General features: G+C 48.8%; 1 protein-coding gene across 2 annotated transcripts in view; it reads right to left on the bottom strand.

The window, feature by feature from the left end:
* si:dkey-215k6.1 (transmembrane protein 132B) overlaps positions 1-24,011 on the bottom strand; it is a 136,933-nt gene extending 112,922 nt beyond the window's left edge. The window contains exon 1 of one of the 2 annotated variants that reach the window (XM_041072527.2): positions 23,206-24,011. In XM_041072527.2, coding sequence (XP_040928461.1) covers positions 23,206-23,287 — 82 coding nt within the window. In that variant the 5' untranslated portion in view covers positions 23,288-24,011. The remainder of the gene's footprint in view (positions 1-23,205) is intronic. The other variant, XM_029163547.3, reaches the window with a different exon arrangement.
* Positions 24,012-27,293: the final 3,282 nt, after the last annotated feature.

The raw sequence follows: 27,293 nt of genomic DNA, 5'->3' as shown, positions 1-27,293 counted from the left end.
AGTTGTTCTGGGTTTGCATCCACGTATTCGTCTCTCGGGGCCTCGCTCCCTTTTCAGCCTCCATTTCTTCCCAACATCCCTGGAGTTTGTCACTCAGGACTTTTCTGCAGCTTCCGTTACTCACTCTTCATCTGAACAACAAATATATTAAACTCAGATGTCTAAGTAGTAATAAGCAGTATTTTTAAATATTGATGTTATTAATTCAAACAGTGGATCATCAAACTTCAGTCAACTGACACTTTTCAGTTCCCATTAGTTTTGGACTGATGCCATGACAATGTCAAGAGTTCCATGCTTTTGAAAACAACAGTGATTAGTGGCTTGAAATCTGTGTTCTGTGTTTTTCCTCTACAGTGGCCAAACAACTCTCGCCAAGTGGCCATCACTGTAAATCACATCATTCCAGTTTCCAAGAGGCTCAAAAAAAAAGTCTGGCGCAGCAGCAGCTTCAGCTTCAGCAGCAGCTTCAGCAGCTTCAGCAGCAGCAGCAGCAGCAGCTTCAGCAGCTTCAGCTTCAGCAGCTTCAGCAGCTTCAGCTTCAGCAGCAGCTTCAGCAGCTTCAGCTTCAGCAGCAGCTTCAGCTTCAGCAGCTTCAGCAGCAGCTGCTCGGCTCAGATTCAGCCCAGTGGGTTTGTTCAAGAGGAAATTATAAAATATACAGAGAGAGGGGAAGAGGGGAGTGAAAGGGTGAGGTGAGAGAAAACCAGAGGACGGGGTTGACGAGGAAAGTGGAAATGAGTTTAAATGAGACAAGAGAACGAAGGGAAGGAGATATAAAAAGGAAATGAGAAAAGAGAGGGAGAGGAAAAAGGAGGGAGGAGACGAGACGGGCCTCGAAAAAGCAGCAGGAGGCTCCGCGGGTGGAAACTACCTCCAATGACGTCCTAATCACCGCTTAATCGTCCTCCACTTGTTGGTGGAAAGGAAGCAGGAGACGACGCGGGAGCAGCAGAGGTCATTCATTACAGGGAGACGGGTCGTCAGATAGAGCCTCACATCAGCATCCTCCACCCACCTCCACCTCCACTTTCACCCAAACCTCCACCTCCACCTTCACCCACACCTCCACCCACACCTCCACACCTTCACCCACACCTCCCCACCTCCACCCACACCTCCACATCCACACCTCCACATCCACCCACACCTCCACCTTCACCCACACCCACCCCCCCCACCTCCACCTTCACCCACACCTCCACCCACACCTCCACACCCCACCCACACCCCCACCCCACACACCCACATCCACACCTCCACATCCACCCACACCTCCACCTTCACCCACACCTTCACCCACACCTCCACCTCCACCTTCACCCACACCTTCACCCACACCTCCACCCCCCACACCTCCACCTCCACACCTCCACATCCACCCACACATCCACACTTCCACATCCACCCACACCTCCACCTTCACCTCCACCCTCCAACTTCACCTCCACCCACACCCACACCTCCACCTCCACACCTCCACCCACACCTTCACCCACACCTCCACATCCACCCACACCTCCACCTTCACCTCCACCCTCCAACTTCACCTCCACCCACACCTTCACACCTCCACATCCACCTCCCATGCAACCATCCATTCATCGCTTTGGAGACCGTCTACAGATGAGAGCGGATGAGGAAGCGATGGACGTGGCTGCACACGTGTGGTCCTGTGGGACGGAGCAGCCGAGCGACACGGTTCCAGCAATGCTCCGAAGAATAACAGCAGAAGCCCGGCAGCGCCTCGATGCAGGAGAAGCTGAGGAGGATCAGCCGACGGCAAATCCTGAAAAGCCGTCACTGTGTCGCCTCCTGAGGTTTTGTGCCGTGGTGGAAAAGTGTGATGTTCTGTTTCAGTTTGGTGAACGCCAGGGACTGTGTGTGTGTGTGTGTGTGTGTGTGTGTGTGTGTGTGTGTGTGTGTGTGTGTGTGTGTGTGTGTGTGTGTGTGTGTGTGTGTAGGTGAGATAATTACTCACTCCCTGGAATGTTTTTCAATAAAATGCGTCATGTGTGAAGCTGAACTGGTGAAAAGCATCGCAATAAATAAACAAATGTGTAAAACACTTAAAGAATCTCATTCCTTCGTTTCTGTGTCTCTGTTTTGTGGAATCTGCTGCAGGTTCAGACGGAGGATCCTGTTTCAGCCTCAGTATGTGAAGCCTTTACTGCACAGGTGTTTACACTCACTCGACCTGAATGCCTTGAAATGCATGTCATTCTCCATGCTGCAGTCGTGGCATCACGCTTCACCCTCTGCGTGATGTCATCGCACAACGCTCCATCCCATTGTGTAGCAGGCTGCACCTGCACACCGACATTTCATGGAAGCCAATCTCCTGCTCTTCTCTTTAACAGCTGATAATTGTTGAGCAGGGAGGAAGTGAGCGTTTAGCCCAATGACAGCTCCCTGAGTCTGAGTCTGAGCCGTGTCCTGAGCCGCAGCAGTTCAGAGCCGCTTCATTTGCATCAAATGGTAAAAACAAGAGCATATCTGAGCGTGTTTCAAACTTTCTCATTTTGCCTTTTAAAGATGGTGGTTTCTTTTTTTGAAGCAAATGTTGAAAGCGATCTGTCACCACTGACAGATAACATGACTTGTGCATGAATATCTGACAACAATCTTTATGGATGCGAGGCCTAATCTCTGCATAAGCTTCTCTGCTGTCACGTCGTCTTACAGTCACACAGACCTGCTGTGATGCAGCGCGCGGCAGCATCTGGGAAACAGGCCTCTGCCTCCACACGCGTTGACCACCAACAGCACCTTCACCTCTGTTTGCTCCCAAAGGCGCCCACATTCAAGCAGCGCCCACTTTACACACAACGGCCCATCCTTCATACTTCTTACAGAAACGAAAATATGCACCTGCCCTAAATCTCCCGCCCAGACATTTCTACAGTGAAAGGAATTTTCCCTGTACTTCAACTTCATTCCACCTCACATGAATTCAGAGTGACTCGACGTCTCCCTTCACGGCGGTGATAAATCCTGACCGCACGCGTGGTTCGTGTCGAACTGTCGAACCTTCTCATTTTTACCGAAGGGCGGTTTCATTAATTAGCGCCCCTCCCACAGACTGGAGCCCCGTCGCCATGGTTACAATAATAAATTCAGCCAGCAGCTCAAACCTTCACTTTAGGGAGGGATCAGGGTTGGGGTCACAGTCAGCGACCTCTATCGTCATGGTTCCCACGTTCTCATCGTGCGAAGGCATTCGTTCACTCGACGTGTCTGATGCTGCTGTTTGATAAAGGGACTGTTTGATAAAGGGACTGATGCAGCGTTTCCACACAGACCACGGAGGATGAGCGTGACACAGCAGCACCTGGGCCCGTGATTGTTCCACACCACTCAGCTACAGTCCAACACAAATCTCATTAACTGTGGAGCTGACCACAGATGTGCCGCCTCCCAATACGTTCATCCCTGGAGTTCTATTTCCTCCTAAAGAAGGAAACTGTTTGCTATTTATGCTAAAGGGCAGTATCATAAAAAGGCTGAAACAGGAGGCACCGATCTCCAGGTTGGACGATGCCTCCAACGCGTCCGAGCTGAAATCACACAGCCGACCAACACCCAGCGGCCACTTTTACACTCGAGGGCGCGTTCATCGCGCGAGCGGGAGTCGAGGAGCAGCGTTCACAGATAGCGACGTAGCGCTGAACGCAGCGTGAGTCAGCGGGTGATTCAGTGACTCAGTGACTCAGTGACTCAGTGACTCTGCGACTCGGCGACAGCAGCTGGAGCGCGTTCCATTAAGACGCACTAAACTGTTAGACGCCGTCTCTCCACCGTGCACGTGAAGGAGCGCGCATGTGTTGACTGCGTGGGTGAAGCTGCTTCCTTCCTTCTCACAGCCTGCAGAGAGCATGAAAAAGATTTAATACCTCCACCAAGGTGATGCCCTGCGGTGCTGCCTGCCTTACAAACACACACCCGGGGATTAGTTAACCACCTCAGGAGGCACAGAGTACAAGAGTCCGCCCGCCAGCGTGTCCAGCAGCTCGCTGGATTCCTGCACACGCTGCACGCACGCACACGCTGCACAAACGCACACGCTGCACGCACGCACACGCTGCACAAACGCACACGCTGCACGAACGCACACGCACACGAACACACATACACGCACGCTGCACGAACGCACACACACACACGCACGCACGCACGCCGCACAAACACACACACGCACGCCTGCACGCACACACACACGCGCTGCACAAACACACACACACGCACGTACGCACGCACACACACACACACATGCACACACACGTGCGCGGCAGCAGCGACCACATGCACAGCCACACACTTGGAAGGAAAACATTCTGACAGGCGTTTTCAGCACAATGCTCACACTCCTCTCCCGCTCGGCCCACTCTCTTTTCTGCTGCCAGTCTCTCTACAGGTTTTCTCCTTCACTCCCCTTCTCTCTTCCATTTACTCCACCGTTGCCCGGATTTCGTCTGGCACCGTCTCCCTGGGCTGGTGTCCAGGTTTGCAATGCACATTTTCCTTTTAGTCCTCATATTTAATCAATGCTTAACAGGGTGATGGACGCTGAGGGAGAAGGTTCCCCTCCGTTTACAACGGAGCATCTGTAAAGTCTGAATAAGGTTCGAAAACTACCGTCGCACACATCAGCGGGTCTAGATCTCAGCTCTGTTGTTTTTAAATGATCCTACTATGATTCAAGGGTTTTTAGGCGTGATTAATAATTGATAAAATGCGGCGCGACAGGCAGCTCGGTGCGAAGTGCACGGGTGTCACTTTGAGGCACATTTGCCTGTGTGCGCTGTAGTTTGTAGTGCTAAGTGTGACAACGGCAGACAGATATTGTCATTAGTTGGCTGTGCCCAGCAGGTTTCCAGACAGGCCTGTGGATCTCTCCACTGTCTGGACTTTAAAGTAACTCTTCCATAAACCTCTCTATCTCTCTCCTCTCTGTCTCCTCCCTGCCAGCAGAGTTGCTCATCTCCTGGCAGGGAATCCTTTAATCTTGACCCAAGGTGGAGTGATGACCCACAGACACAAACTGGCTATCTCTGTAACTGGGAGCTTAAGCATGTGCTGTGTGTGTGTGTGTGTGTGTGTGTGTGTGTGTGTGTGTGTGTGTGTGTGTGTGTGTGTGTGTGTGTGTGTGTGTGTGTGTGTGTGTGTGTGTGTGTGCGCGTGTGATGTCCTTTTGAGAGGGAAACTGAATTTAGCTTGGAATCCGGGGAAAGTGTGAGACAGACAGACTGAGCTGCAATTGTCACTTCTCTCCACATAACTTTAACCATGATCCGGGCAGAATATCGCTGTTCAGCACAAAGGCGACACGCATGCATAAAACATAATGAATGGCTCATATAAACAGGATGTCTGAATAACGAGAATGTGTTAACACGCATCGGCAGAAGCAACAGGCCTGAAACATGGTGCGGGAGAAATACCAGAACGAATGAGGAAGAAAAGGAGGGTGGGCGGACAAAAGAGAGAAAGGAACGGCTCCTCTGTGCTGCCAGCACGGATTAACACACTTTCTCTCCTGTTCAGTCCTGTGTGCCTTTTGATTCTGTCCTACTCCTCCTTGCTTCCTTCCTTCCTTCCTTGCTTCCTTCCTTCCTTCCTTCCTTCCTTCCAGTGTCTCCCACCTTTTACTTTCCCATTTTCACCCTCCTTCTTCTTTCTTGCTGCTTTACACACCTGTCTCCATCATTTCCTCCCTTCTAGCTTCCCCATTTAGGCTGTGCATAATTATTCCATTTCTCTTCTCACTGTTGCTATCTTCAACCCCTTATTTCCTTTACCTGGCTCACTCTCTTCCATTTTCATCTCCATCCTGTTTTCCCCACTCTTACTTTCTCACTGCTCCTCTTCTCACCATTGGCATCTGTTTCCCTTTCCCTGTTCTTTCCCTCCTTTGTCCTAATTTCCACCTCTTCTCTTTTTCAATGCTTTTTCTCCCCATAAATGCTAATTTACATACAATAAATGCATTTCTATATAAGTTATTCACCTCAGGAATCCACGTGCTGTCAGGAAACCTGCCAAGTCCCATGACCTACTCTGGTGTGTGCTCTGTGTGTCTCCACACGTGTGTGTGTGTGTTCTAGGGGGATGATGAATTAGGTTGACTCTGGCCTGCTATCTTTTAACCACAATTAGAAAGCTTTTCTGACAAACTGTCAGACCCAAGGCTAGCGAACGCACACACACAGTCTAGAGACAGACATGGGAGAATGACGTATGAACACACACCCATTCCAAACACACACCGTGATGCATGGCCATCATTACCCACGCCCCTCCCTTGACAGCTGTTCCCTCAGCGGAGCGCCCTGCCCCCACCCCCCACCCCCCAAACACACACACACACACACGCACACACTCACACCCACACACGCACGCACGCGCACACACGCACACACACACACACTTACACTCACTCACACTCACTCACTCACACACACACACACTCACTCACACACACACCACCCCAGCACAGGCACAACATGTTAATCTATCGAGAGGTCAAATGTACACACGCACACACCGACACGCTCAGACAAACATATAATACAAATACATAGTCAGGTCTACGGGGGCGAGTCCCTGCAGCCGTCCTGCTGTATGCAGCATGTGATACTGAAGCAACATTTCACCTTGTGTTACCTCCACGAGTTCCCAAATGCAATGTTGTGCAAATACTGTGACATGTGATTAAATCTGATGGCAGCGAGAGCAAGAGTCACATCGGTGTGAGGAATAGTTTGGGTTCATATCTTTCTTAATATTCTGGGAGCCACTGGTCCGTGGAGGATTTATTTATGTAATATGACTCGGAATGCAGCAAAGTCACAGATTTCTGTTTAAAAGTGAGATTTGAAAAGAGCATCAAGATAAAGAAGCGTATTACACTGAAAAGATAGCTTTTGTTTTATACACACACCTCTCGCAGACTAAAAAATAAAATGCTATGATGTCTGCAACAAGTGTGTTGACAGACACCAAATAGCAGAGGGAATGTCTGCTCGTAAATCTTAAGCACTAAGTGCTCTTTTATTTTTCCGTGCTAACTTCTAGAGAGAGTGAAAAAGAGAGGTTGAGTACAAAGTGAGACTGCCAAACTGGAACAATCAGAGGGGTGCTGCTCTGCCAAGGAAACGACAGAAGGCTAGAAAGAAAAAGCACTTGTCCTCACTTTCACCCTGGCTAATATCACTTGCACGATTTGTGAGTGCATCACCAGATTTTTCTCTCTCCCTCATTCTTGTTGTCACTTCCGCGTCCACGTGCCTCTCGCTCTCCCTCTGCTTCTTATTTTCCTCTTCAGTGCCCTGTTTAGGTTCAGAGCTCTGATGTGATTTGATGTTTTTTGTAATTCTAAAGATGCAACATGCATAAAGTTGTTACTTACTGCTAAAAGGAAAACTTATAATTAACTATATACTATAACAACTTGAGCTTATAAGACGTCTGATTCCTCAGCTGGAGTGAGGAGCAGCTTTTCTTGAATTCAGTTCTGCTTTTCCATCTGTTTGCTTTCTGACTGGGTCCCAGGTTTCATTCTGGCCAATTGACTCTGTTCTCAGGTGTTTGCTATGTGTAACATTTGGCTGAAAATCTTAATCAAGTCAGCACAATACAGGATGGATCTTTTGACCTAAATCATTTGGATCTGCACTAGTCCCGTGCAATATCATGTATAATAAACTTTAGTTACTGTAGTAATTAGTGTGTGTGTGTGTGTGTGTGTGTGTGTGTGTGTGTGTGTGTGTGTGTGTGTGTGTGTGTGTGTGTGTGTGTGTGTGTGTGTGTGTTGATGTGTTAGCATTTCAATTTTTGTGTATTCTTGTGTGTATCTCCAACTGTGACAGCAATGGAAGTATGCAAAGTAATACCCTCCACACACTACTATTTGTAGGTGGAATAGTCCAGTGTGCCACTGTCCAAGGTGCTGAAGCTGAACCTTCTAGGGAGGCGGGTGCTGTCCATGGTGCTGACCCCTGTTCACGCAACTGAGCAGGATTCCTGACGGCTCCAGTTAATTTTCCTTTCATTGTTACCATCTGTTCCCACGGTTGAGTTTCAGCACTATTTTGTAATTAACATCACAGCAGTCAAGTCTACGTCTGGACTGTTTACACTAACCCTCACAGACAGTCTGGAAGGAGCACACACCTCCTACCTGGGTAAACAGCAGGCAACACAATGAACATCCAGACCAGGTTACTTTCATTTACATTGTAGTTCTTTAATATACTACACTAAAAACAACCTCCTTCATGTTACTACAACCACAAAAATGCACAAGAAGCTGTTGTTTCCGTGTACTTTTTGGCCCATTCCTTATTATTTCTTTTGTCTCTGTGTCCAGTTTCTCAGAATCTCTGCTTCCTTAGTTTCTCACCATCTTCTCCCTCCCACTCTCACATCATGATGCCTGTACAGTTGGCAGCGTCATCAGCCTCTCTTCTTGTAAATACAAAGCCATCTTTAATCCTTGAACATCTCCAGTAAATACAGGAACCTCTAATCGATAAGCTGCAATTTTTGCCGTTCGCCTCTTCTTGTCTCTCAACTCCTGCTTTCATCCATCCTTGACATTTTTTTTATTCAAGCTTGTCTTTTCTTTTCACTTAAACTCCAAGTATTCTTTTCTCTTCTGTCTTCTGCCCATGCCTCTGTTGCCTGCATCTCCTTTTCTTTCCCTGCTAGTTTTCTATTGATTGTAAACTGTTTCCAATGTAGAGTTTGACAAATTGCCACTGACAATATCCACTATTTTGTGCACCTTCAAAACTTTTTAGACCAAAATCGCTCTAGATGCATTTTTTTCTTTCAACGTGCAGTTTTGCTCCGTGCAGCGAGTAAAAAGCCTGGAGCGGCATCACTGTCGTCATCGTGCATACTCGGAGCTCAATCAAAATGTTGCAATACAAGTGTAACCCCGTCTCTGTGCTCCCATCTTGCAGGTGTCTCTGTGCCTCAGCCTCACAGTCCGCGCTCTCTGCATTCTGTGTTTGTTTGCATACCGCGTCGTCTTGTGCAGAGAAGAAAACACTGGGCACCACTTTCTGTATTGTGGTTGAGACTGAGCAGCACATTATTGTCTTGGCAAAACAAATGCTCTCCTCTACACTGGACACTTGACTGAATCCTAATTTGGAGTAGTGCTAAGTTTTTTTCTGAGCAGAGATAGTGTTCCCCAGCCTTTCATGAAATAAAATGGGATTTAATTACTAAACAGCACTGTTGGCTTATGGTAAAAGAAATCACATGAAAGGAAACAGAGAAGCTATTGTCACTGGAAGATGTTCTATCTGCAACACGCTTGCTGTTTGGAGCTTTAATCTAATGACTAGCAGGAGTTCTAGCTCACGTAGCTTGATAATGTGATGTTCTGCTGCATCAATACTCCGTCCATACGCAGGGTTCTCATTTAAAAGACAAACAGTTTCAAACAAAAATCTAACAAGAGAAAATGTCAGTATCTACTGCTCGATCCCACACAGCTGCAACACGTAGCCTGCTGCTCGAGAATATATAACGAAGCTGAACTCAACTGGAAAATCAAGACTTACATGTACAAAAATACTCTTTTAAGCATAAACTGACTGAGAATTCTATGTTTTTTTTGGACACAAGGTAAAAGAGGTAAATGGGACAGAAGGAGAAACTTGATTTGGCACAATTCCATTGACGTTAAAAGGCAGACATGAACGTGGCACATCTGCAAATCAATAACGCTCTTATTGTGGAACCAAGTTCAAAAATATAAGTTAGTAAAATAAAACTGTTTGCTTATGTCGTGTCTAAAATGATACAGTACAGAAAATTAAATAGCAATTTAATTTATCCTAAATGATAATCTGTATCAAATCTGAGGCTCAGTTTGGTAGATATAAATCCCCCCAAACGTATTAGTATTGATTATTTTCCATATACAATTGCAATATGTGCAGAATGTGGACCACATTCTGAGCAGCACGTTGGTCGTGACCAGCGTTGAAATCCTGCACGACGACGCTGACTGAGACAAACACCCCAACTTTTATGACTGATGAATCCTTCAGCGGAGCAATTAACCCCCGGCTGCTGGAGCCGCTCTGAGGTGGACTGTCAGAGTCTGTGGTTGTACTGGGCCGCTCCCAGGTGCGAGCGTGTAATTGGCTAAATCTGAAGTCAAGCGTCGCTGAAAATGCTCAGTCAACCTTGGCTGGATAAAAGAAAGCAGCACAGTACAAAGCAGTGATTACGCAGCTTATTAACTTACAGCACTTTTACTGGTGCCAACCTGTGGTGAACAATGCACAAGTGATAAATGCTGCACTTTGTGTCCATCAAGCAGCTCTGGAGGGAGAACGCGTCACATCGACTGTGTTTTTGTTCCTCGCTCGCTCTCATCTCAAAGTAAACATAACAACGCCCATAAAACAGACGAAACGCGAGAGGCAACAAAAACACAGACGCACTCCGTCTTCGTCTGACTCACTGTCACTCACGCACACGGGCTCAGAGGAAACCAGCGCTGGGAGTGTGATGGATGAGGAGAGGAGCCGTGTGGGTGTGGCTGAAATGGAACTAATGACAGAACCACGAGCAAGTGAGAAAACAGCGAAACAAGGGGGAGGCGAGAGAGCGACGGAGACGGGGAGATGCACGAGAATAAAGACAAAGAGAGTCAGAGATTAATAGAAACAGACAAACAAAAAATAAAAGATACACAACAGAGAAGACACAGAAGAAAGGAGGTTTCTGTAGCGGAGCCAGCAGCCTGTTGTTGCTGAGGTTTTGGTGCTGTTCTGCTGTAAAGCTGCGTGTAGGTCGCAATTAGGAGGATTTGGACACAGAACTGTTGCTGTTCTGAGTCGGTTCTGGCCCAGAAAAGGAATCGCAGCTGATGTCATCTGTACTGGTTTTAGGGCTAAGCTTTCATTGTGCTTTGTTTGTGGTGCAGGTTTAATGACCGTGTGATGAATATAGTCACAAGCAATAAACAGACCAGATTCAGAGTCCGACAGGATAATGATCAGTTTAAGTATCATGTGACACCTGAAAACCACTTAATGGAACGTCTCTCTGATTTTGTGGCTTTGGGCATGAGGTTGGTCCCAGAAGCTTTGAAGTTAGCAGATAGCTACAGTAGAGAAGTGTTAGAAATGAGTCCATCTCTACCCACACACACAAACACACACACACACACACACACACACACACACAGAGAAACACACCTACATACAGAACACACATTCAGTCAGTGATTCAGGCTTTAATTACCTCTCATAGGAACATGAGATGGCAAACAGCTCTTAAACAGCCAGCTGGGAGAGAGAGAGAGAGAGAGAGAGAGAGACAGAGAGAGAGAGAGAGACAGAAAAAAAGAAAGACAGAGAGAGAGAGAGAGAGAGAGAGAGAGAGGGAAGGAAGGAAGGAAGGAAGGAAGGAAGGAAGGAAGGAAGGAAGGAAGGAAGGAAGGAAGGAAGGAAGGAAGGAAGGAAGGAAGGAAGGAAGGGGCCATTAGGATCCTGAATCAATAACATGATGACCTGTGAAATAGGGAAAAAGTCAAGGAAAAAAGCCAAAGGTTGGAGTGAGGGATGGCACAGTAGCTACGAGAAGGAATGAAGAATGTAGCGCAGGACACGGAGGAACGAAGAGGGAGGTTCTCCTTTCCTCCAGCTATGAGCAGAGAATGGACAGATGTCCAACAGAGGAGAGGGCATTCACATTCATCCATTTAGCAGGTGCTTTTACAAATACAGCCCCACTTAAAAGAGCATCTCACAAACTACAGTCGCTGTTGCTTCTCTGACAATGATCCCGAGGTGAGAGACGAGCAGCGCAGACAGAGCCATGAGAGCAGGCAGCCGGGGGCTCTGTCTGGGCTCCTGCTGAGACCACTGGCAGCCATTGTGTGAGCGGGACCTTGTTCCCAGCGCAGGGCGGGGGTTCTCACCCGCGGGTCAGAACTGGTCCCGAACCCACACTTTGGCCAATTTAAATTATCGCACTTAAATCGCGCTTCCAAACCGACGTCAGCTGCTCTCGGGTTCGGGCGCCTGCCTTTTTATGGGCCACCTGTTTCCGGCGGGCGGCAGCGTCCGGGCCGCCGGCGCCGTTCAGCACCAGGACACTTTTACTGCGCGGCCACGTTGCTGTAACACATGCGGACTGCTTGTTTGGCATCGTCCTGCTGAAATAAGCAAAGCCTCCCTGAAAAACACATTAACTGGATGGCAGCAAGCACTGCTTCAAAACCTGGATACATCACTCTGAATTAATGGTGCTTTCACAGATCTGCAAGTTAATCAGTCTACATGCATTAAATGCAGCCCTATCCCATCCCAGGCTAATAACAAAGCAGATGGTGCCGCCTCTTTGTAGCCATAGGTAGCTCTGGACCAGAGAGGCGGCAGCAGTGCTGCCTCTTGTTTATGCTTCTTGATTGCCACGCTAGAGTTTTTAACGCAGAGCCCCCTGAGATCCGGAGATCATCACAGCTCAGAGCCGGGTTTTGTTCATAGAGTTTGAAATCTGCTTCCCAGGGCGATAAACCTCAACACACCTTACTTCAGCCTCTCAGAGACGCTCAGGTGCAGTTTTCAATATAAAAGTCAAATTTCTCAATTTCAGCCTTTGACATGTTGCATGTTTTTCTGTCTAGCTACAATTTCCACAGTTTCTTTACTTTTTGGACTGACCACCTCTGTATCAATGACAATGTCACAGGTTTATAAATGCTTTTTGTTAAATGTTGTTACTTTTAATTTTTCATTTTTGTACAAGGTATGAAAAATTCACTCTTTAGCGACTGTATCTTTATACGATCAAGAACAGAAAAGTCCGAACTCAAAAACAAAAGAACGCCAACGGTAAGAAAGGAAACAGAGGCGGTGCTGTCGCTACGGTTACAGATACAGGAAATGGTAGAAGGATGGAGGGGAGAACAGTGGAGTGATAGAGAGGTGGAGGTGGGAGTCCTTATCAGAAAAAGGCAGGCGCCTTTATCTGCCTGCCCTCCAGACACAGGCACACACACGAGGACAGAAGACCACGGACTGCCCACACACACACACACACACACACACACACACACACACACACATACACACACACACACACACACACACACACACACACACACACACACACACACACACACACACACACACACACACACACACACACACACATACACACACACACACACACACACACACACCACCTACACGTCTAAAGGTATGAACGGCAGCAAACACTCAGAAATTACATCTCACACATGAGGTGACTCCATCCTGCTCTGGTCCCGTGTCCCACTGACCTCGCCTTCCTTAACAACATGCACATGCACACACCTGCAGCTGAATGACAGGTGCCATTTATACTCAGACAGCCATGTCCGCCTCCCCTCCAGCTGCCATGGCGATGAATGCCATTAGCATCCCATAAAATGTCAAGGGGGCATGCCCAAGTAACTCATCTCACACAAACACACACACACAGACACGCATAGTTAGAAATGTCAGAGGCCCATGCCCAGTAATGTATCTGATGGAGAGAAAAGGCAAATGTCAGCTGTTCCTCAAAATGGCAGCCGGCAGCTGTGTGGGCTACACGGCAATGGCTGCGAATACGGACACAAACGCAGTCAGCTGTTTGAGCCGAAGAGCAGCATCAATATAAAACATATCAGCACAGTCACACGTACAGAGAGGTGTGGTGTGATGTAGGTGCATGGGGGATTCAGACTTAATCTGATTCTCAACAACGACCCTAAACGCACCTCCAGGTCGTTTGAGAGCTACTGTGTCTGTGCAGGAAGCAGAAGGATGGAGCGGCCTCAGATCAGGCCTCCACAACCACCAGGACCGGCTCTGACTGCAGCGAGAGCCCAGATTGAAGAGAAACCAGGCGACGAGGACCGAGCAGAGGCCGACGTGCACGTGAAGCTGAACCGTGCACCACGAGCGCGTGCTGCGTTCAGGACAGCGCTCACAGACGCTGGCACACGCTCAGCGGCGCATTGAACCGCGTTCAGAAACACCGCCGGCCATTTAGAACAGCTGGCAAATAAAACCACATTCAAAACTTTTTTTTTTCCCGGAGAAATGCGCTTCCTCCTAAAGTGCTGCCTCGTCATTTAGGGCTCGGTGGTTCAGGAGAAGGACGGGAGCGAGCTCAGCTTTAACTTCCCTTCTCGAACCACTCACTGACACACAAGTACAAACATTTATTTATCTGTTTTCAATTACTCTTACAGGCAGGTATTAAATGCAGCGCGGTTCAGGAGGAACGTGGTGAACAGAGGTCAGACAATTGCTTCCACAGTCCTGTGATCTCAAGGTTGTCGGGTTTGTTTGTTCAAACTCAATTGACGAAGAATTTGAAAACAAACAATGTTGGTGATGGAGCTGGAATCCAAAGAGGAACTTCATTATAAATGAAGTCCTCATGAGTCCCCCAAAACCTCCACCGCCATTTGTCAGCAGAGGGGGTCTCCTTCATCAGCCCGACCAACGGATGGATGGAGGCATGCGAGCTGTGTGATCCCCGGCCAAGGCTTTCTGCAGCCGCCCTCCAGCCCCCCACGCAGAAAACCCAGCAGCAGCCACTGGCAACGGCGCCCAAGGTCGCGGGGACGAAGTCAGGGGTGGAGGAGGAGGGTTCGTGTGTAGTGGAAGGTGCGTTCACGGACACTGCGTTTGTGTTGAGCCACAGATTCAGGACAAGACGGTACAAAGGTGCGTGAGCGAAACTGCTCCGGCTCCGCGTGTGTGGAACAAAGATGGCTGCTGACTGTGCCACAGCTCAGCAGGTTGGACTCCACGACGACAAATAATTGCCTCTGAACCACCGCGCTAATGAGCCAAACGCACACATACGTTCACACATTCAGCGAGTCACACACGCACACACGGCATCGCACACGCCGCCGCCCTCAGAAGCAGTTTATTGTCTGACCCACTAGAACGGAGGGGCCGATTACAGGAAACACAGCCAATTAGCTGGGGACGCGGCGCACCTGAGCGCCAGGCAGAAGGAGCCGATCACAGAGCGGCGGCCGCTGGGTTGAGCTGGCCACAGCGAGACATCCATCAGGAACCCCCGCTGCCACGCCGAGGTCGAAGCCATCAACCCCGGAGCCCACTGCCAGGAGGACACACACTTAAGCCAAGAACCAATCAGAACAAGTCTTTTATGCTTCACGGCGCACAATAGGTCATCCCGGTGCAGAACACGCTGGAGTCTGGACTTATTAGCTTGGTTTAAATTAAATTAAAATGTGGACGTCTCAGTTTCACCTCATAAACAACCTGCTACAGTGTGTCACGGCGTCTCAACAAATCCTGAGCCGGCGACGTGTCACTGACCCATTTCCATTAGTCACCTGAAGGGAAGTGGAGGAGACAGGGGTCACATGGTTCACAAGTCGACTAACACAGCGGGACCGATGATTTGTTCCTCATCTGGTTTTACTCACACACGCTTCGCCCGTTTCATTTCAGCCCGGAGCTGCCAAACAGTCCTTCCTGCTGAACCAATCAGCGTTTCCACAAGGCACAGGATTATAAAAGAGTAATTACAATTTAGAAGATGTAAACAACGGCTCCTTTGGGGCGGATACAAACAATTCCTTTGTACAATTTGTATAATGTGTGTAAATGGCAGCTTAGCTTCACCTTTATTCTACATTAAACCGCTGTTGTTCTTGTGAGTTGTCCTCTTGGACCCACGACTAACGAAATGGTTGACAAGCCGACAAACTAAATGCAGTTTAGAGGAGATTTCTAGACCCGCTTGGACTGAACACGGTGTAGGAAGAATTAATGTGATGAGGGAAACTCAAAACAAAGTACAAAATCCAAACTCGAACACAGTAGCAACATCAAATCAGCGCTCAAGCAGGACGAAGCTATTGACACCAGACAAACATCAGCCTCTCCCCCTTTCTCCTTCCTCCCTCCTCTCCCCCCTCTTTTCCTCCTCGCTGCCTTTGGGTAAACATTTGTCAGTGCAACGCGAGTGTCTCAGGTAAAGATATGCAGATTCGCTCTAACTTGTTTGCATAACGAGCGCTTATTTGCCAGTCTAATTACAGTGGCATGCTGAGGCCGTCCCAGAGCTGCCCTCAGGGTTCATTAGCGGGGTTCGTTAAGAGCTTTGTTAACGGGCAGCTAATCGCTTCCTCCCTCTTTAACAAATAGTTGAGCCTGAAAGTCCTGAGACTCAGCGCACAGCGGTGTCGGTTTAAAGAAGACACAGACACACACACACACACACACACACACAGGCAAACATTACGCACTCACAGCACATTATTCACACCGACACACACACACTGTCCTGGGACAAAAAACATGCACAAACACACTACAGACGAACACAAAGGCCACAGTTAATGATATGTGTCAGTGTGATGAAGACTGACAAGCTCAGTCAGGAGCCTCTTCACTGTACATTCATGGGGCCACTGTGCTGTGAGGAAGGGGGGGGGGGGATGCATCGGGTCCTGGGAGGAGAGATTTTAGGCAGCAGCTGACCTGAGGAGGAGCAGGTCACATGAGCGGTGCGTGGCTGTGACATCACGTCTAGATCCAGCTCCATCCTTCATCCTTTCATCCTTTCATCCTTTCATCTCTTGAGAGCAGCCTGATACTAAACGTTCCCTCTCATGTAAACGTCCTCCTTATTTAAGCACATTACAAACACTCTGTAAAGTAAAGAGCACGTAGGCTGTTCCATCAATCTGGGGCAGGTTCAGCTGCTCTGAAAGGCAGCTTGATGTGTCTTTGTACAGAATGTGAGCAGATCATCAGATGCATTTTTCGAGCCTCCAGGAGCAGCTACGCTTTTTCTCCTTTTCCACGTCGGGTCCTTCAACTATAAAGTGATGGTCTGCTGCCAAATTAGCATTTCTCGAACTAAGAACGTCAAAGTCGAGATGAAATCAGAGTCTTACAGCATGTAAAAATAAGCTAATTACACAAGGGGGCATTTTAACTCAGTTACTGCACGGTGGCGGTGGGTTCTGCCCCCCCCCCCTCCCCTCAGCGGGCCTCAGGGATTGGTGCCCAAAATCCTTACACGTCTTCCTTTGATGGGCAGAGCGGAGCCGAGTTGAGCATGTTAAACACTATGTAGATGGAGTCCCCGAGCGACGGGGAGCTTTGTAAATAGTGGAAGTCTCAGTCGCTGTAATTCCGGCCTACAGCGCAGGAGCAGCGCAGACGAATGCGGGCGCTCGGGTCCCGAACCCCAGCTCCGCTCGGCTCCTCTCCACACGTTCGGCCGTTCCTCTGGCTTCCACGTGTGCTCGTGTCGCTTCCGCCTTTTCCTCCAGCCCGTCCCTTCCTTCCTCTCATCTTTCCCCTCCCTCCACTGCCCACGGGCTCATTTCACACCGCTCCATCTACATCCCCTCTTCCTCTCTCTCGCCTCCTCCGTCTCGTCGTCCCGTTTTTTCCCCTCCGCGGCGCCGGATCGTGGCCTCGTCTGGCCTTTTAATGCCTCCCTCTACTACTCTGCCTTGCTAACTGTTTGCATTCTCTCACTCGCTCGCCCGCTCGCTCTCAGACTGTGGCTAATACCATCAAGTGTTGCAGCAGCCTCCAGTCAAAGGGAGCAACTGAAACACATTCACACACGCACAAATGAGGAATCCAATGGAAACGCCGGTCTGTCAACAGAGACGCCGATAAGACCTACTGTAAACACAGAGGCCACAGACACACAATAACACACACACAAACACAGCTTTAAGCAGCTTCGTATGGTAAACAAACATTTGTTGCTGTGTTTACTGCTGATGCCGACCTCAGGGCTCACACTTCCTTACTAATTATTGCTCCTAACAGTTACTTTTCCTATATCACAGGTTTGTCTCGCTTGCATCAGTTTTCAGATTCGACCACTTCCCGAACACGATACCGTCTGCAGTATAGTTTCAGCTCAGAGCTCGGACCATATCTGCCTGTAAATGAGGTTCTCCTTGCTATTATCACTGTTCCTGCTCACAGCGGCCTTCAAAGATCTGCAAAAAATGACCTCAGTATTTTCCCAGGCCGGGCTTTTCTTTTTAAAAATCATAACTTGGAGAGGAAACCACTATACGGGAGGGTGTGTGAAATAAATGGTTCAGCTTGTCATGTATTGTCTGAATGTTCATTTACATACAGTAAATGAAGGTAAAAAAAACTCACTGTGACCTCAATAACACAATAAACACAATCAGCAGCATTTTCACCTTTCTGACCATTTCTGCAAACACGTTAGACATTAAAACCTAAAAAGAGTCAAATTCATGGCAGAGCCGCTCGACTGAAGTTCGTTACAAGGTTTCAGGTAATCAGGGGTTTTATCAGCAGCTAAAATCAACCCAGGCTTAAAGCCCAACCCCAGGTGGTCCACACTGTAACACTCTAATTAGTCACGCTGCTAATCCCTTTACTTGCCTGTTACAGTTGCAGCCGTCTGGATTGCTGAGGCAGGAGATTAAACGTGAACAGGTGAAAGCTCATTACAGGACTGTGAGGCGTCCTGTGATGTAGTTCTGTTCTAACGCGGCACAAAAGTGCACTTGATCTCAGCCAGCTGTGCAAAAGTACCTCTGGCCTTTGGCTCCGCTCCGTGTAATTCCCAAGGACAAGAATAAGACAACAGACAGAAAAATTGATTTCCGTGCATTCGCTGTCTCTCACGCGTGGTTTTGGGTTTGCTATCAATTTGGCTCCAGTGAAAGTTTCCGGTTTCATTAGGTTGATCAAATCGAGCACCATTAACAGGCAGCGGTAATAGAAAATCATTTAGGGCGAGCGGCTCAGACACTGGAAAACAACTGGCTAAGAGGCGCTCAGAGAGCGAGGAGCCGACGGGGGAGAGAGAGGGAGAAGACGAGGACGACAGGTGGGAAAATGTGGAAGGGAAACAGCGAGAGACAAAAAGGAGACAAAATGTGGAAAAGATAGGAGGGAGAAAATGGCTTAGGAAGGAGACGGAGATGCCAGAGAAGAAATATCGCATGTATTTGCATTTTCAAAGGGAAAAAGGAGATGAATCTCAAGACACGATGGCAGGTGATAAAGTGAGGAGAGTGGGAAAAGCTGGAAGTGGAGAATAGACAGAACCGCAGCAGAGAGTAAAAAGGAGGAATCTGACAAAAGGACAGATAAATGGAAGATAGGCAGAGAAAAGGAGCAGGGAGCCGCACAAAGATTAAGTGGAGGACTGATTGATGAGCGCACGGCAATGATTAAATGAGCAGGGGTGTCACAACAAAGCCGGAAAACAACACAACGCAACCAGGAGCGAAAAGAGCAGAGACGGCGGCGAAAGCGGCCTCGTCCTCGTGTGTCTGCTAAGTGGCGGCCCATTAAACCCTTGTTATTGCTCCTCAGATGTTTGTCAGAGAAAAATTATGTTGTGAGGCAAGAACGAAATAAATAACTGGCTAAGAAACGACGTGGCCACAGACAGCGAAATATTAACACAAACAAAGCAGACGCAGGTTAATACAGAGGAGCCCAAGAGGAGTTCATAGGAGAGAGAGAGAGAGGGACGGGCGGGCGAGCGACGGGTCACCTGGTTGCATGAGTGACGGGACTGGGCTGTGTGTGTTTCTGATTAGCTCAACCCTCAGCTCCTGCTTAGACCCACAGTACAGCAGCCGCCGCACACGTGCACGACGACGCGCACACGTGCACGACGACACGTGCACGACGACGCGCACACAGAATTAGTCCAGCTATTCATGCTAATCTGAGGGAAATGACTTGCTCATTAGCGAGACCCTTAAACCTCTCGACGGGTCTTTGAAAGCGAGCCATCTCATGGTCACAGCCCCCCCACACACACACACAAACACTCACACGCACACTCACACACAGGCTGTAGCAGAATTTTTGCAAGTAGATCATGTTTGAAGCAGAAGTTAAATTAAGATTACTGTGAAAACAAGTACCACACATACAGTACAACCATCCTGTGCTCCATTGTTCTGGTGAATCAGAATCAGCTGTAATCACTAAGTTTGCACAGGACAACCAAGGAATTATATGAGGTCTGACTCCAGCTTTGTTGTGGCAGAAAAACTAATTATTTACCATTTTAATTAGTTATTAACACAAACAAATAAACAATAAACAAATAAGCTGCAGCTCGCTATGTGAATATATATAAATATATTTATTTTAAGTTACAATTAATTGATTGGCCAAAACAAAAGCTTCTTTATGTGGATTTGTTGAGCTGTTCGCGCTAAAGAAATAAACCTGAATTGACGTGAATTGCGGGACTTGTTGCCATCACAGACGCCTCTTCATCTCTCGTCGTGTTATTGTCATTTCAGTCATGTCTGCCTTCAAGCCTGGAAGTAAAAAAGGTGAGTCCTGAGGTGTGCTTCGTTTCCTATTAGTGCAAAAGGTGTAATGTAGATGAAACTGGCAGCCCTGGGGGTTGAAACTCATCTTTTCTCCATTCAGGAGCACAAACACGGAGCGACGCCGCTTCTCAAACGTGCTGCAGCGTCCAGAACCCACGGCAGCTCCGGCTCCACGTCCGCCCACTTTGGGTTTTCAGCATCTCTGTGACCTTCTCTGCTGCAGCCCTCTGTTTTGTCCTCGCGCCGTCACCATGACAAAAAAGAGTGAGCGTGTGATACAGAGGCAGCGAGAGGCTCTCTCACTGAAGTGATGTGTTTTTCTAACACCGCGCAGCTAAGCCCCCCCCCCCACCAGCGAGTACCTGTCTTAAAACGTTCACCTTCCTCGGCTCTAATTTCTGCGGTTCAATCGCACAGTCCGCTGCTGCTGCTTATTATTTCAGCAACGACCTCCCTCTGTGTGCGAATTGTGTGTGTGGGTCTGTGGGCAGATGAGCATGTGTGAGCTTAGCGGTGTGTGCCTGAGTCAGCGACCCAGTGAATGAACCCAACAATGAGAAGCAAAGAAAGGTACAGAGCGAGCGAGCGAGCGAGCGAGAGAGAGAGAGAGAGAGAGGACAGGAAGAGACGACCATGTGTGAGCGTTTCAGTGACTTTACCTCAGTAATTATTAATGCTCTGCACTGCATGAGTAATGGTGCATATTGCTGACATTCTGCTACAGGTGAACGGTGTAGTGCAAAACGGGCTCTCTCTCACACACACACACACACACACACTCTCTCTCCATGAACAGTGCAGGCCTTTTCACCAGGCTTTGACACATAAAGTACAATCTCTGCCACATGGAAACGACAGCTGAAATGGAGCTGTGTGTTGTCGTCTGTCAGAGGTGACACACACGCACACACACACACACACACACACACACACACACACACACACACACAGGCCCGAGCTGAGCTGTTTAACATCATGCCTGCACTGTGATTTAGAACATGGGTGCTGATATTTCACAGTGGGCTCATATTAAATGATCAGAAGCAGGTTTTACGAACGCCGGTAGATGAAACACGACTAATCAACCAGACAAGGAATGGAACAACTGGAAGGACTGTTGATGATGAACATGATCTGGGCAATAAATAAAATCCCCACTCATCGACTCCAGCTGAGGCTACAGAGCGAGTTCAGCCTCTGAACCAAACCAGGCGCCTGCGTCTGGACGCGGTCTCTGATGCTCAGCTCATGACAACCTGCAGACAAACCTGCATGATGAAATGGCTGAGTGATGTAATTACAGCGAAACGCAGAGGCACCGAGATGCAAACAGGACTGGGCGCAGAATCCCACAATGACACGAACGGAGGAGAAGGCGCTCGTTCAGTCGAGCTTCTATGAAAAGACGAACTGGAAGGAACCTGCAGCTGGGCTCCAGTTTGCAGCCACGGCGCCATTAGTGTTAGAGCCCAGAAGCACGCTGGAACGCTCTTTACCCCCCACCAGCCTGCGTCACGCGTGGAGCCCGAGTGCAGGAACTACACGCACTACTGGCGCCTGTAACGGAGTCTGAACAGCAGTCAGAACAAAGACAGCGTCCCGTGCGAGGGAACAGTCCCTGTTACACAAGACAAGTTGGGCTGATTTCATCTTTTGGTCGCTCAGCCGTTTTGCGGACACAGCTGTTCTGTTCCCGCCCCCCCCCCCCCCCCCCCCCCCCCCCCCGCACCCCCGCCGTTTGTCCCCGGTCTCCAGTCCGTGTGCCGCGCGTGGCCACGGCGATCACCGCGCACCGAAGCGCGCAACGCAGCGACTGTAAAGTGTTCAGCGAGCCGTGCGAGGAGCCGATTAGACGACGCGCAGACGAGCGCGCGCGGGCACAGCGGGGCCGCTCACGGGGACGCGACGCTAAAGAGGCCGTGGGGCCGCAAACGGAGGCGGACGAGCGCACACGCAAAGCGCGTCTTCGTCCGCTGCTGCGCGTCTTTCTTCCGGGAGTAAGTGGGTGATGGTGGCGGAACCCGACCTGAATTCTGAGCACCTCAGCCCTGTTGTGGTGCTCTGGGGTGAGACGGAGACTTGCCATCGGCCCACATGCGCTCAACTGCCTTCTGCTGTGTGCGACACAGAATAAACTGCTGGCTGCTCCGCGTTACAGCCCATTAAAGAGTTGAGGCGGACAAGTGGGAGCGCTGCCCTTTCTCCTCTGTTTCCGTTTTTCGCCAAGACGTGTGCATTTAGATTTAAACTCTATAATCTCACCAGTTACTTCGCAAAGAGGCGGCCAGTGATTGAAGTTCAGCTTTATTCACGGGGAACTCCCCGTTGTGTCCGTCCTCCCTCGGACCCCTGATCAGCGGGTCAGCCTCCCGTCGGCTCGGTGACTTATTATTCCAAACACACGCACGAACACGGGAGGTGTCAAGGTGAATATGAGCAAATCGATCGTCATTTAGCTCAAAAAATAGGTCTGCCGTATAAATTTACAGAGCGGTGTTAAAAATGCTGGCGCGTAATATCGCCAGGCTGTCGGCGCCATATGGCGCAAAAGTGTCTTAATTGTGAACTTGCTGCAGTTAGACGCCGTTAAATAATGACAGAGTAGTTGTAGAAAAGAGGAGTGTGACGGAACTACAGAAGTCCGAGGCTTCAGCTCTACATGCACTGATGTGACACAAACCATCCGCAAAAGAGATTAGAGAATTTGGATTCTCTTTCAACATCGTTTTAAATATAATAAAATAAGAAGGAGCAAATATAAAACGTTTTAACTCCCAAACGACAAAGAGACGAACAACTGGCAACAAGTTTCCAGCCTCCTCCGCGTCTCTTACCGTTCCACAGGAAGAGAAGGAGCAGCGTCTTCCAGAGACCGCATCCCAGCGCCGCGCCTCCGCTCCTCCACAGCGTCTCCATCCCTCCTGTCGGCTGAGAACCACGGGACTGTCCACAAAATCGGCAAAAGCGGGATCTGTTATTTTTTCTGTCTATTTCCTTTTCCCCTGACAGACTTCTACCGCGCCAGTGCCAACGATCTCATTTTGACCACGCAGCGCTCCCCGCTGTGCTCGAGCCGAGATGCCGCGCAAATTAGTTTGGGAGTAAACTATAAATCCTTGTGAAAATATTTAAGAACAACACCGGAAGGAAGATTCCGGTACAAACTGGCTTCTTTTTTTAATCCACCCCCCCCCCCAAAAAAAAGTCTGCGATGTCTTTGGTCGAAGCCAGAACCGAGGATCGCACCCGGTTCCCTGTGATGAGCTCCTTTCCTCACCGGCGCTCGTCTGCTTTATTTATCCAAACGGGACGGTCTCTTCCTCTAACACACTCTTTTCACACAGTTTAAACAAACCGAAGAGTGGACGGGCAACTCCCAACGAATCAAAAAGTCCTCTTCATGTCCCCAAAATAAGAATGAAAACTCAAGTCACTTAACGCTAATACATTAAATCCAATTCCGCTCGCTCGGCTTCGGTTCCGTCCGCTCTCCTTTTCCTTCCTCCCTCCGTCTATTCTCCGACTCTCCTCCTCTTGCGCGTGTTATGTGCGCGCTTGTGCGTCTGGACTCAACTTGAGGGGCTGTGTACACTCGTCTCCGGGATGGAGGGAGGAGAGGGGAGGACAGAAGAGGAGGAGGTCTGGCGCTTCCACCAGCAGAAGAGGAGGAGGAAGAGGAGCAGGAGGGGGAGCGAAGGCTGCGGGGCTGAGGGGGAGGGGCGGGGGCGGGGTTTGGGGCTGTGAGCGACCGTTACGCAGCCAATGAAGGAATTTGGGCTTTTTTCATTCCTTCATTTCTTTCATTATAACTTTAAATACCGTTTGTATATTTATAACGCACAACTCGACACAACAGTTCTTTCGAATGAAAATGATCCATGAAAAATAGATAAACACAAGCAAAGTTAAAATTAGACAATTATCAACTGAGTGACAAACGAAAGCAAAAAAGGCTCAATGATCGTCTACAAAACACAGATATAGAGCAGACTTCAGGAGAGAGTTTGAGGGATGCGCGTGCGTCGTGCATCTGTATGATGTGTGCGTCTCTGTCACTTGTGTGCGCGCGCTTCCACGTGTCGTTGATCCTTTGAAAGCGTCTTTGCATTATTCATACCGGGACACACGCTACACCTGTTCTCTCTGTAATCGATAGACGCAACTTCGCACGCGCGCGCTCCCACATAGGTGCGGGCGCGCACGCGCACACGCACACGCGCCCGTCTCCGGTGATGGGCGACAGCTTGTACAAGTGCACAATGTGACACACCGGACCAGACCTTGTAACAAAACTCATTCACTTTCTGTTAATAGGCGCGCGTGAGCGTGTGCGCGCAGGCTGAACAAGCCAGAAGAGAGAGACAGAGAGAACATTAAGGTCCTCGTCGAGTCCGAGACGATATTTCATGAGGCAGCGTGCCTGGTTGCCTTTGTCAGCTAAATGTGTAAAAGCTAAAGAGATGACATTGTGACTTATTGAATTGCAAATCAGTCCGTCGGCGGAGAGATGGGACGACTTCCGGAGACGGAGAGCCGAGAGCCGCTGCCTCCGCTCGCCGCCTGTCTGTGGCCTTTATGAGCGGCTAAGAAGGAGCGACAGCCCCCCCTAGTGTCCCATTAGGAGAGACTGGAAGCGGCGGCGGCGCTGGAGGAAGACAACAAACGCCCCCTTCATGCACCCTCAATCAGCAGCATGTGATCGTCACTGAAGCCTTTGCTTCACTGTGTTTATCCTCCACGTTGTCCTTCTGTCGCTTCCCACCGAGTTTTACTTCCACTCACTTGCTCTCCCCTGAACGCGTTCTTCTGGCCTCCCAGTAACCAACCCGCTACTTATAACGTCCATTCATCTGGCATCCACTCACGTTATGGAGTAAATCAGCGCGCTTCAAATATTATTCTAATTTCCCCGCGACGGCTTTTCCCCCAGCCACAAGCCGCCGCAGCCTCTATGAAGTTTAAAAGATCTTTTTTTTCCTGAGCTATTCCTCACGGGGCTGCGGTGGAAACAAAGCATTAGTTCAGCAAGCATGCAGTAAAAAGTAATATCTGTTCAAATACAGTGTCTGTATACCAATGAGGGCCCACCGGCTGTTTGGGGGAAATTTGACACAGAAAAAGGAAAAGAACTGCAGAAAATTCCTCATATATCCAGGGACCAAAGAAAAAACAAACACTATATTTTTCAAAAGTATGAATAAAAAATACAGTTGGTAAAAATGCCGAACGCTGGCTGATGGAGACATTTGTTCTAAACATTCCCAGCGTAGTCCCCAAAATACACAGAGCAAACGCCCAGCTGTTCAACCAGAGACCAACATGAGCCCTAAACGGACTTCTGTTCCGCTGTGCTGCTGTTGGTCCCATCAGAAGCAGGAAGGTAACATCTGGATGTGGTTCTCACTGTGGCCGTGCTCGCTCACTGCCGGTCCGACCACAGTCCGCTGACCCGTCCTACTTTTGCACTTCAGTCAGGATGAATCCCATGCAGCTCAATTCCTTAATTATAGCAGGCCCACTTTTCGCTTGCTGGACTTCTGCTGTACTTTGTCTCCATTCCCAGGGGGAACTATTCAAAAGTGTTGTCCTCGTTTCAAAGTCTCTTTAAAAGTCGGTTGACGGAGTTTGAGGAAAATCATTATTTCAAGCTGGGAGAAGTTGGACCTGCTGCTCAGGTAAACACGCAGCCACACACCGACTACTCAAAAGGTAAAACTTTAAATCAGCTGCACGGTTTTCTTCACTTCTTCCTTCAGTCAAGTCTAAACCACAAGTTCCTATTATTAAAAATCATAAGATTAGATCCCAAACTCCTTTTTGAGTAGTGCCCACTGTAAAGTCATATTGCAACGCTGCGTATCTGCCAGATGTGTCAGGATTCCTGCTTAGCGAGTGAACTGAGCCACAAAGTCCGAGAACAATTTCTCTACATCACTGACTCAGAAAAAGTCCCCAACACAGCTCCAGTTTGATCACTTCCATCCAACGTCGGTAAGAAAAGCTCCACGCGGAGCAAAGTTAGCGTTTCTCACACGCACTGGCCGCCTGTCCGCTCTCTACAAACGAGTCCAACCTTCTACCAGGGGACGCAGGTCCAAAGAGGCAGCGTAGCGTGAAGTGACCCACCAGAAGCAGGAAAGGTCCATTCTAATGAGTGCCGCAGTTTCAATTTCACGCTGCTGTTTGACAAAGGGCACGTCCACGTGAAGGTTCCCCGCTGTCGGCGCTGGGAACATTTAAACCCACTGTTGAAGTAAAACCGTTTCAGGGTTTTACTGATGAGTCCTTCTCTAATAAACAAGGGTTAAATTAGTCCAGACGTGTTGAAAAGAACAGGCCACGGTGCAAAGTCCCAGGACCATAAACATCTGATGCATGAAGAGGTGCGTATTTAGATTATCTTCTGTTTAACATCACTCTGCATATAATAAAAAGAGAAGGAGCAAATATTAAATGCACATGTAATGCAAATATATGTTCATCAAATCCATTCGACGTTTAACCAGTGTGTCGTTTTGCACTGGAGCCCAACTCAGACCACCGTGTGCCGCCGCGTGGACAGTTCCATGGTGCTGAAACGGTTTTCACAGACACCGTGTTTATTGCCTACACATTTTATGGAAACAAACCCTGAAAGATAATAATCTAGGTACACGTTCACTGCGGCGCCTTAGAGATAAACAAACCCTTCCGATAGCACTGAGGACTGGCATTACCGCAGATATGTGGTCCAACGAGAGCACGTCTGAAGATAAGAGGCGTCTCAGAAACGGCTGCCATTAGTTAGTTTATCTGCTAAGAACACCAACAGGTTATACAACGTCCCACTCAGATCCAATCTCAGCCCCGATTATTTACTAACAAACTAGGAAATTCTCATTAACTGTCGTGCAGGGCTGGTAGGAGCCTGTGTGGTCTTTAG

The sequence above is a fragment of the Betta splendens genome, chromosome 9 (assembly GCF_900634795.4).
Source record: "Betta splendens chromosome 9, fBetSpl5.4, whole genome shotgun sequence".
Lineage (NCBI taxonomy): Eukaryota > Metazoa > Chordata > Actinopteri > Anabantiformes > Osphronemidae > Betta > Betta splendens.
Note: the sequence above shows the minus strand (reverse complement) of the source record. Positions and strands in the feature narration are given on the sequence as shown.